The sequence below is a fragment of the Protopterus annectens genome, chromosome 10.part0 (assembly GCF_019279795.1).
Source record: "Protopterus annectens isolate FY-2018-M chromosome 10.part0, PAN1.0, whole genome shotgun sequence".
Taxonomy (NCBI): Eukaryota; Metazoa; Chordata; order Ceratodontiformes; family Protopteridae; genus Protopterus; species Protopterus annectens.
Genome location: NC_056744.1, coordinates 159,197,279 through 159,209,861, shown reverse-complemented (window position 1 = coordinate 159,209,861; position 12,583 = coordinate 159,197,279). Strand labels below are relative to the sequence as shown.

Here is a 12,583-nt window from a genome sequence, read left to right as displayed (position 1 = left end):
ACAAAAGAAAAAGGATACTTTAAATTTCTGTATTCCAACTAATGAGGGCAAGTCACAACACCGTCACTAGAGGAGGGGAGATGGAGACAAAAGTAAGCTATCTGAAAACATGTAGAGGAACTGAGCTTACATTTTATATATATATATATATATATATATATTTATCTATATATATATATATATATATATATATATATATATATATATATATATATATATATATATATATATATATACACACATACATATATGTGCACAATTGTATATTGTTTGGATGAAATAAGGTTATGGAGCTTTGATAGCATAAGGAAGCATTGTGCTGGTGACACCTTATTTTTTCACGGTTTGAGGAAGATAATCTGTATTATTTGTATATATCATGAACAATATCACCATTGTTATCAGTGTCACTGTAACAGAGCTATTCAAAGTTTTGAAAACAAGGAATGACTCATGTAGACCTTGTATGTTTTAAAATCAAAACTGCAGAATATCAGTAAACATAAGTAAATTAAAAGTATCACAAAATGTTGTAGAAGAATAAATCCCTGACTATGACTTAGATAATCTGAGATCCACTGGGCTCTAGAGAAATCAGGCAAGGTAGGGCAGAAATATGTGTCCAGCACAGGCTTTTGCCCATTGTGGGGTAAGGCTCCCTACAGTGCCTGCACTTACTGTAAAGAGAAGTACATGGCATGTAGCAAACAGACTGGGAAGTGCACTTGGTGCTCCCAAGCCACATTTACATTGTAGTTTCATGAGGAGAAATATCACACCTAGAAAAGAAGGCATTGCAGGTCCATATATCTGCAAGCCTGCACATCAATCATTCAGTGGTAGGTTAGCCTTCAACTTAAAACAAAAAACCCTGAAGGTTGCCTGGAAGTTGGCTTTCCCTGATCAGCTGTTGTCCCATAGGGCAAATTGGTAGACTAATTGCAAAACGGGTATAGTTTGGCCAGCAGCAATGGACAGAAAAAAAAATCATAAAATGAATAGATCAAACGTTTTATGTTCTGTTTTTAGTATTTTGTATGCCATATTACTTAGTTACTTAGTGGAGTATAATTCTGAGACATTTTTTTATTCTTGGGTAACATTTTTTTTTCTTTTACCAGGGTGTCATTGCCTGAAGAACCACCGAGTGCTCCTCCTCAGAACGTCATCGCTAGTGGCCGAACAAATCAGTCCATCATGATTCAATGGCAACCTCCCCCCGAGAATCACCAGAATGGTATCCTGAAAGGTTATATCATCAGGTATGATAGCCAAGCAATAGGACAGAAAGCACTTTCTGGCAATCAGTAAAGTGGAAAATAGTAATCTCTGTTTCTAGTAACATGTTATAACCGCCAGCCTTTACTGCAAGTCAGACAATTCCTAGAGAGCCAGCTGAAGAAACCCAACAAACTGCTGATGCCTCTGAACTGGTCACTATAAAGAGGTATTTTTCTTTATTCCAGTGTTGCATTGATCTTTGAGTTGATTATACTAGTAGCAAAGATTTAGTGTTGTGCAGCCCTTACATATGTTGTGGGATGGATTTGCCACTGAAGAAAACACATTCCTCAAACACAATTTTAGTAACATGGTTGTTGACTAAAACAACACTTGAAGCAAATGATTTCATCATATACCCCCAACTAGCCTAGTATCCCTGATTTGTAGAATGTTTAGTAGACACTTGTCTTCATTAGAGTTTTCCATTATAGTTCATTATGTAAGCATTAAAATGAGATAGGATGTGCCTTGGGCTGTTCTGGTGTCCCTGAGACAGATTCTAGTGGATGTAATGATACATTACAACTACATGGTATGTATTCATTGTGTATCTTCCTGAGCTTTTATAACATATGGAATGTTACTAACAGATAGTCTGCTGAAATACATAACTTGTTTGATACAAACAAAATTTGTATTCTGTTGAACAGAATTATTTTATGACACACAGGTTTACAAGACCAAAAGCCTTGTAGTTTGATAAACCCTGACTCTGTTTTCATTGATCCATTCAAGGCAATAAACAAAGCAACTACAAATGCTAGCAGAGGATGTGATAGTCAATAAAGGATCAGGCAGAAAGAGAATAAACAATTTTATAATACATAGGCCCAAACTGGAAGGATCCTGACAAAATACAGAAACATGCACAAAGGCATTGTTAAAATTTCCTTTCTAGAAGAGAACAGGGAATGGCTGACCATTGACTATATGGTATTGGAGCAGCATGGAAACATCTCTTACTAGTTAAATGTGTAAAACAGTGAGATGGAACATGAGTACCTGGAAAGATGAAGGAAAATTAAAATAGTGACTGGTGAGGATCTGTTTTCTAGATTGGTAATACAGACTTGTGTAAACATGCAAGATTATTTGAGTTATTTAATTTTTAGCAGTTGGCACAGAGGGCTAAGACTGTGAACTGTAGCACTCATTTGCCTATTGAGCAAGCCACTTAACCAGACATTGCTTCTGGGTCATCCCTGAAAAGATACTGTGTGCCCATTGGGCCTACCTGGTCACCAAATGGGTATTATGATTATTATTATTATTATTATTATTATTATTATTATTATTATTATTATTATTATTATTATTACTATTATTGTTATTATTATTACTATTACTGTTATTTAACTGCAGAGTTGTTGTTAGGTATTCGTGTGCCTGGTGCTATGTGACATCCCCCTTCAACTTTAAGTTGAAGAGCAAAAAAAAAGCTCTTTTCTCTTTTTAACATTTAGCAAACAGCTGCTACATTTTATGCCACACACTGAGTGTTCCAATGCTGCAGTTCTGATTGTAAATGAATTACTGGTATTGGTATGAACTGAAGTCCAATCAGGATATGACAATCACGACCCTAACACTTTATGACCATGGCACCTGCCCCTTTCACCCCACTCTAACAGCATCTTTGATTAGATGAAGTAGAACACTTATCTCAGTGGATTGTTGTGAGGCTCAGTCCATGAGAGTACAACAGACAGAAGATAAAGCTGACATTTTCAGATAGATGCATGCATCTGTTCCTTAGAATACATTGCATATTTGGGATTATGCCACTTCCTTCTGTCTCATTTCGGCCAGGTCACTAACCTTTTGTCATTTAGCAATCTGGTGATCACAAGTCTGATGATAAAGCAGAATGTACATGGTATCTTTACTGGATATTTAGTTCCCTAATTTCCACTTAGCTAAGGACAAGAAACATTGTACACGGTTTAGCTAAACTACGTTTGGTTACCCTCTAAGACTCTTATTCAGTGCATGAGATAATTACATGTCAGTAGTTGTCAAAAAAGGAATCTGCCTTGATTAATTTATGATGTTGATCCTTCACATTTCTGAGGCTTAACATGTCTTTCTATATTTAATAAAACTACTGTATAACTCTGAGATGTTACTGTTTTATAGATCATGTAACTTATTAGTTTGCATTGTCTTTTTGCAGCTTTAGAGTTTTGTTGCTAAAAAGGTATTTTAGATCAGTAAGCATTCTCACCTCAGAAATTCAAATAATCAAATAAAATTCTTATTCTCTCCCTGTAGGTATTGTCTTGCTGGTCTGCCTGTGGGTTATCAATACAAGAACATTACTAACCCAGACGTCAACAACTTCCTACTGGAGGAACTGATTATTTGGACAAATTACGAAATTGAAGTTGCAGCATACAATGGAGCAGGCCTGGGAATTTACAGTTCAAAAGTAAATGAATGGACATTACAAGGAGGTAAAAATAATTAGAGAACAACTGACCAGTGCCATATTCAATGAGTCTCATTTTGTCAAATGTAATTATATTTAAGAGCACTTAGCTGAGTCTGGATGAAAAGTCACCCATTTTCAAACTACCATGAAGGTGACACCTCTTGCTGTTCACCACACTATTAAAATTAATTCTGAAATTGCTACAACTAAGGGAGGAAAAAAAACTTCAATTTCCCAAATTCAATGCTTAGATTAAAGCATAAGCTGACAAGCTGGGTTTGACAAAGTATGTACTGAATGAATGTAGCTTTGATCAAATACCACAACTACCAAACAAACATTTCAGTACTAAATGGAAAATTATGATTTGCTGACACCATTTTTCTTAACATGGTTAACTAAATATGAAATATGTTTTCCAATTAACAATGTTAAAACAAATGTCTAGAAATCTGTAGAAGTTGGCATTCCAGTAATGCTCTAGCATCAGAGCTTCACATGATTTAAGCCTTGTAAATGCATATCATTTAATGCCACTGCTGCTCACCACTTTAGTTGCCCTTGCTGGTTAGTTATAAGCCTGGTTAACTATGTAAAAAGGAGCATTTTAAGTGGTTAGTTTAGTGCCAAAACAGTTCAAAGCAGGACATTCATTTATTGGTCCCCATCAGTAAAGTGGCAAATTCAACAGTATAAATTTTTGTAAACTTCTCTTTTGTTGAAGTGAAGGGACCATGAACTCTTGTTGGATTATTTTGTAGATTCATCATTTTTAATACCTAGAAAGTGCTTACACTTGTCTCCTCCTTTGCTGATTTCTGTGGATGTGTTGCATTTGGGGTAATGTGAGTCCTGTGGTATTCAGCAGTGGCCTTCAAACGATTTGCTCTCAATTAAAAAAAAAGTTTACCTGTAAAGATTTTTTTCCTCCTTTATTCTTGCCAACAATCTTCAGGTCTACCACTAGGGGTAGTCCTCAGCATAAAGAAGGCAGCCTGGCACTGATTACCCCAGCACAAGGAGTTGATTTATAGTGTATGCACCAACAGGAAAAGGAAGCTTCACCAACATTTTGTTTATTTCTTATTGCTAGTAATTGCATCACTTTAACTCAATGATAGTGATACGTAATATTTTTGCTCTTACAAAACACAAACTGATTTGTTTACAGCATAGCTGTATTAACATTTAAAATATTTCTTTCCCATTATGTAGCTGAGCTGCTGCTGCACAAAGCCAAGCAGAGAATGATAAATTCACCCCAGTGAGTAACTAATTCATCTTCACAGAGACGTTTTTGGGGGTCAGTGTTACTGGTGCATCAGGTAACACACTTGCCATTGGTACAGAAGGATGTGGATTGTATTCCCACACCAGATAGCTAGATTGCTGACACTATAGGGCTACATAATGAGGAAGCTGAACTCCAGAGTCTGTCATCCTTTGGATGAGACATTAAACTGAGGTTCCATCTGTTTCAGTTGGTGGTAGCTATGGAGGACATAAAATATCCCATGGCACCTATTGAAAAGAGTAGAGGTCCTTTATTTAATTAAAACAATACTTATTTACAATTATACATATGTATATATATATATATATATATATATATATATATATATATATATATATATAGGTTCACTACATAATCTCAAAATTTTAAAATATCGAATTTCAAAATCTCGAGACTATATAGCCGAAACTCCTAAATGTCGAAAGACCAGAAGTGCGAAATTCAAAATCCCAAACGTGCAACACACATACACACAACTTACCCCCCAATCAAACTTATCATCCTACACTACAGATAAGCAGGGGGGCAAGCTCCCTTGCACCCTCCACACCCCCCCTACTTAAATATACTATCTCTGAGTTTGTACAAACAGAGACACAAAGGAAACTCACACCCACACATTTTACAGTCCCTCACACACACACACACACACACACACACACACACACACACACACACACACACACACACACACACACATCACAGTCACAACACACACAGACACACACTAAGGCACTTAACCAACACACTTACACATGGATACTTACCTGAACTTCTACCTATCCCTCAACAAATCACAACACCAGAAGCACTACTTGAGTATCTCAGAACATCGGGATTTTGAATTTCACGCATCTGGTCTTTCGGTATTTAGAGGTTTCGGCTATAAAGTCTCGAGATTTTGGAATTCGATATTCCAACATTTCGAGATTATGTAGTGAGCCTATATATATATATATATATATATATATATATATATATATATATATATATATATATATAGCTATCTCTCTCTCTCTCTATTTATATATATATATATATATATATATATATATATATGGTTTCACTTCATAATCACGAATTGCTGAAATATAGAATTTCAACAATTCATGTCCATGAAGCCGAAACTTCAAAATAACAAAAGTGCATAAGCGCGAATAGGACTATGTCGAATTTGCGCTTATGCATTTACGTTATCATACGGAAGTGTTTGGCTGGGATGGTGTTTGCAGTTTAAGGTGAGTGAGTGTGCGTGAGTGTGCTTGTTGGCTGTGTGTGATTTTTATTTTTTAACTGTGCGATCTCGAAGTTAGCATATATAAGTAGGGGGATGTGGCGGGTGCAGGGGGGCTTGCCCCCCCCTGCATTTGTGTATTGTAAGTGTGTCTCTGTGTGGTGTTTTGTTGTATTTAATTGTTTTGTGGTGTGTGTGTTATGGTTTGTGTGTTGTGTGTTGTATGCTATGTGTTCGATGTGGTTTCGTGATTGTGAAGTGTCGGTGTTGGGTGTTGTGATGGTTTTATCTTTATACTCTCGAAATGCTGAAATTCGATATTTCAACATTTCGGCAATATGAAGTGAAACCATATATATATATATATATATATAGAGAGAGAGAGAGAGAGATACCCGAATTACTTTATTTACAATATCCACGGTTTTTACAAAAATCTACTCTACTTTCCATAGCCAAAATCATATCTTTTAACATCTTTGCTAAATCCCATTTTTCATTTAACACAGTTTTGTTTATTCTTTGATTTCATGTCAGCCATTTTATACAAAACATTTTCTATCAATCCTATTAACATAAATTTTAGTTCTGTCCTTTTAGTTTCCATATTCATTTTGTCCATATTAAGAATATTTATATCTGTATAACCTTCTACATATTTCAAGTCTATTATCTTTTTCCATAATAATTTAACCTTTTTGCATCCTAAAGAAACATGTTCACTAGTTTCAAGTTGACTACAATATATGCAATTTCTGTTGTTTGGCTTCCGTAAGGCATGTTCCCTTTTACTGTTAATTTTTGTATCATTAATATTCATGAGAAGTCCTGACACTCCCACATATTCCTACATCTTTTCATTCTGGATTTAACTACAGTCCTTTTTTCTGTACACATTTCTTTCCATGGATATATACAATATTTATCCATAATATTATCATTCCATAGTTTTCTCTCATATTCAATCTCAGTAATTTTTATTTTCTAAAGTAAAATTTTATCTTGATAATTATTTGTTTCATCATTACAGAATAATCTCCTGCTCTTAAAATTAAAAAAAAATTCAACCATTCCATTTTATAGTTAAATTTTAAAATCCTCGTCAGTAATGAATTGTCATTGTCCTTTAAACTTTTTAATACTCTGTACAAGTTTAAGAAGCTATATACATTATTGGAGTTATCAAACCCAAACCACCTTTTTCCTCTTTTATGTATAAAATATAACTTTTTGCTGGGTTTAATGTTGATCCCCAAATAAACAAGAAAATAATATTATTAACTACCATTTCATATATTAATGGGATGCTAAACATACTTGCTAAATATGCACTTCTAGCAAGTAAAATCTAATTAATCAAATGTATTTTTCCTCAGAAATATAATCTAAATGACTTCCTAAACAAACATGTATTTTTCATAACCCCTAATTTCCCTTCCCATATCAAGCTCGTATTTTCCTTTTTTCTGAAAATTATTTCAAGTACATTTATACTTGTCGTATTAAATTTAATACCTCCTAACATACATTCATAACTTAATCCTTGACTTTTCTCTTTATTTATAGAAAAAAACTATCATTTGTATAAATTCTTGTAAATAATTTATTACATTAATCATTCCCTTCCTCTTTTTTGTAACAAGAATAATATCATCAGCATAAGTTAACATAATCTGTATGTTTACTCATTTGTTATATATATCTCATATTCCCCATTTCTCTATTAATCTGTAGAGATCACATTCATTACTAACACAAAAAGTATATTATTCAATGGACAACCTTGCTTTATACCTTTTCAAGCACAATTTCTTCTTGCTAAGACATTGACTATATTTAACTTATAAGCTATAATATAAACATTTTATCTTATTATTTATAAACATCAAATATTCTCCATAATATATTATTTTGAATTGAATCAAAAGCTTTACTTACGTCACCCACCATTAATTTCACTTGAATTTTTCTATATAAAACATCATCTACTAATTATGTAATTATTATTAACAATGCTTGCATTTTTTACATTTTCTACCATATCTCTCTTTATATATATATATATATATATATATATATATATATATATATATATATATATATATATATATATATATATATATATCTATATATATATATATATATATATATATATATATATATAATGTGTGTGTGTGTGTGTGTGTGTGTGAGTGTGTGTGTGTGTGTGTGTGTGTGTCTGTATTCTCATTTATAATCGTACCTATTTTTTCTTCCATTTTTATTTTGTAATTTTTTTATAAAAATCTTATAATAATAATAATAATAATAATCTTATTAGAACTATAGGTCTTCCATTCTGTATCTTACATTTATCACATTTTTTCCATAGAAATTTAATTATATCACTGAATAACTCTTTCTATTGGAATCCTTTACTTAGCCATTCATTTAACACATTTAGAAACATTTTTGTGCTGTTGTCATATTTTTATATATTCTATATTCTAATCCATCCAGAACTACCAAAGATTCCAAATTAACACTTTTCAAAATATTTCCAGTTCTTCCACTTTAATCATTTTTCCCAAATTTGTATTATCATTTTCTGAAAAAAATGATCTACTTTCCATTCATTACTAGATTGTTTTATCTGTCCTCTAAAAGTTAGTCTAACATGCTTTTCTATTATTTCCATGATCTGGTCTTGTGTACTATGTAATACACATGAAGTATCCTATATCTCTCTCATAGTACTATTGTTTTCTTTAATAAATTTTCTCAGGTATGCCATCATTTCTTCTTTTTTTCCTTGTAAAAATATATTTTCTTAATTAATATTTCTAGTGATTCTTGTTGTGTTTCAGTTACTTTATATTGACATTCCATCCCTAAATATCCTGCTTTATTACATTTATAATACCTTAATTCACAATTTCCAATGTCCTGCTCTGTCTTTCCATAAGCAAAGCATTTTTTTCACAACTATTAATCAAGTGATCAACTGTTCCACATAAAAAAATGTCTTAGGATGCCCCAGTATTTCACAATACTTTTGACCCTTTCCACATTTATAATACTTAGTAAAAATTAAAATAAAATCCCAGCCAAGCTAGATTTTTTACTCTGTGATTCCTTAAAAACTCTTATATTAGAGGTAACATGGGATACATGCAAATTACCCATTAAGGGCATCAGGTGTTTCAGCTATATGGCAGATGTTCTTCGTGTTTCACCTGTGGGTTATCCCTGCTGTGGTAGCCCTCGGCTGGCCTGAATACCAGAGTCAATGTTTTTCTGCGTCGGTTGCTGTCACTTGCTGCTGACATCAGGTCTATAAAGGAAGGCAGCCGACACCATTACATCAGTCTTTCTTGCCATGGAGCCCGTAGCAGAAGCAGTTCACAAGTGTGCCAGTCGGTCACTACCAGAGTTTGAATTACAGCTGAAAACATCTAAAGCTAAGTACCCCATTGGGGATCCTTTTTTCTTGCACTAACCACTGTCTGAAAAATGTAACAATTGTCCCACCTGTGAAAAGCAAATACCACACCAAGACATCCATTCATACTGCGTCACTTGTTTAGGCCCAGACCACGATGTCCCCCATTGCCAGTTCTATGTCCTCTTTAATACAAGAAAAATTCATCATAGAGCTCTTATTATAGCCAGGTATTTTCATCTTCCATCTTTGCATTCGAAATGGCATCCATCAGACAACAATCCGTAGACATTCCTAAAACATGTAAGGCTAAAGATAGAGACAGACCACACAAGGCTAAGGCTTCTGACATTTCTACCACTAAGCAGGTCGTCAGTTCTCTGGAATTCAGTGAGGTGCCTTTGCAGCCTCTGATGCCTGATTTGATACCTTTGCAGGCCTCTACTGATACCCTTTCAGAGTCCGGTGTGCCATAGAAATCTTCATCTTCTGAGCCTTTGGTTTTCTCTACCTTGGTTGGGTCCGGAGCCGAGATGTAGGCAAGGAGGTTTTTCGCACTACCAAATCTAGACAAAAACTGACGTCTTCTCCTCCGACTACCTTTTCTCTCAGACCGATGGATAGTCTTAGGCCTAGAAGCAAGTCACTCCTAGGAAAGCTACCTCTAGCCACCATTTTACTCCTGCTCCACCACCCCAATCTTAAATGCTTAAAATGGTGGAGGATCTTATCACCCTTATCAAGGGTAGTCAAGCCACAACTTCTAAAAGGAAAAGAGACCTTTCTCCTGAAATACTGACAGAACAAGATTCTGAGGAGTCTGATTATTCAGATTTTGAAGAGGAACAACAACCTCTGACTGATTATGAGGATTCAGATGCAGAAAAATCCATTATTTCTGTCTCCATACCAGAAGATCTTTCCTTTTGGGAAACCCTTCACACCCTCAGGGAGCATTTCCACTGGGAATCCCAGGACTTCCCTCAGTCTAAGAAAAGACTAAGAGAGTTTCTAGACCTGCCCCAGCACAATCCCTTGGTCATCCCACCAATCTTAGAGGTGGTTGATGATGTCTTCCATGAATCCAGCTTAACTCCTGATGCCCTCCCACCTGCTCCAAGAAAACCTGACAGGTATTACACAGTATCGGATTCTCACAAATACCTGTACAAAAATCCTGCTGCAGAACTGGAGGTCATTACACAGGTACCAAAAGGAGCTAAGGCTAGTTCTGCAAAGAATCCTACTCCTTCTGACAAGGACTCCAGAGCTCTGGACAGATGGGTAAAAAAGTATACACCTCTGCAACCTTAGCTATCAGAGCACTCAACTGTCAGTTCCATATGTTAAAATATCAATAATACACTTTGGAACTATTAAAACAAAAGATTTCAACCTTTCCTGACTGTGCCAATTTGAAAGAGTTAGCAGATTTACTGCACTCTACTTGTCCAAGTGGCTAAACACTCATTACACTATGGCTGTGGTGCCTAGAAGCCTCAACCAGGGCAGCAGTGTCAGGATCTGTCATTAGGAGACATGCATGGTTGAAGAAACAACCTCTCCCTGATCATGTCAAATCTAAACTACTTGATGCATCCTTGGATAAGGACCGCTTGTTTGGAGTAAAAGCAGAAGAGGTGCTTAAAAAGACGGAAGACAAAGCAAAATCTATGCAGACAGTAAAATATTTCCTTCAAGTACAACCTCCTAGGTTCAGCAGAAATTGTCCCTCAAAACACTTGTCCTTTCCTGCACCTAGCAGACAGGGGCAAGGTAAGCCCTACAGGGACAGACCACCCAGACTCCTATCCCAGGGACAGCAGACAGCCAAAGAGTGAACCACTTCCACTCCAAAGGCAGGGAGTCCTAAGCCATCCCTCTATGGCAAAAACTCTCAATGACTCCCTCTCCCCCCTCTGCCCTCTTTTCACTCACCAAAAACTAGGAGGAAGGCTCTCCCTCTGCAAAGAAAATTGGGTTTCTGTAACAAAGCACCAATGGGTCTCAAAGATAATTTTTCAGGGATACAAATTCTCCTTTAACAAACTCCCAACTCTAAGAGGGTACCCAGACTTACCTCCAAATCAGTGGGCAGAGGCATTGAAACAAGTCCAAATTATCATATCCAAGGGGCAGTAGAACCTGTCCCCACAGATTAAACAGGCAAAGGCTTTTATTCCAGACTATTCTTTATTCCTAGAAAAGAAGGCACTTTGCACCCCATCCTGGATCTATCCAGTCTGAACACCTTCCTGGTGGTCCCCAAAGTCAAAGCAAACACCCTCCAGGAAGATCATTTTCTTGGGATCACTGCTGGACACAGCATCCCAAATGTCCTTCCTATCCCCAGAAAAACAGAGCTTCCTGCCTCTCTATTTTAACCAGCTCGCTTCCAGAAGTCACCTCACTGCAAGGAAGTTCCTGCAAGCAAGGAGGTACATGGCATCTTGCATCCTTCTAATTCCTCTGGCCAGGCTTCACATGAGAAAACTTCAGTGGTACCTAAAGAACCTTTGGCATCAGCACTCTCAGCCTCTACAGACTTCTCTCCCTCTGATCCCCTGTATAAGGGCCAAGATTCTCTGGTGGGCAAGGGCCTGTGCCCAGAACAAGGGTCTTTCCTTCACCCTCTTCCCAACTGGGCAGACCATTACCACTAACGCCTCAGACATAGTTTGGGGTGCTCACGTAGAAGGCAGGTACACCCAAGGTCTTTGGAATGCACAGCACCTTCCCTTACACATCATCCAGAAGTTAATGATGGCAGTACAAAAGGCTCTGACAGCCTTCAAGCCCCATCTCAAGGCAGAGGTTCACCTTATCAAAACAGACAATACCACAGTAATGTGGTACATCAACAATCAGGGAGGGACCCAATCTTACCCTCTGTGCAGGCTAGCCATGAACCTCTGGCTG

The 12,583-nt window shown here is 36.1% G+C and overlaps 1 protein-coding gene across 1 annotated transcript in view; it reads left to right on the top strand.

Moving 5' to 3' along the window:
- Positions 1-12,583, top strand: part of SDK2 (sidekick cell adhesion molecule 2) — a 1,526,639-nt gene that overhangs the window by 861,694 nt on the left and 652,362 nt on the right. Inside the window, exons 15-16 of the mRNA XM_044085131.1 lie at positions 1,122-1,262; positions 3,556-3,737. Of these exons, the coding sequence (XP_043941066.1) occupies positions 1,122-1,262; positions 3,556-3,737 (323 nt within the window). The remainder of the gene's footprint in view (positions 1-1,121; positions 1,263-3,555; positions 3,738-12,583) is intronic.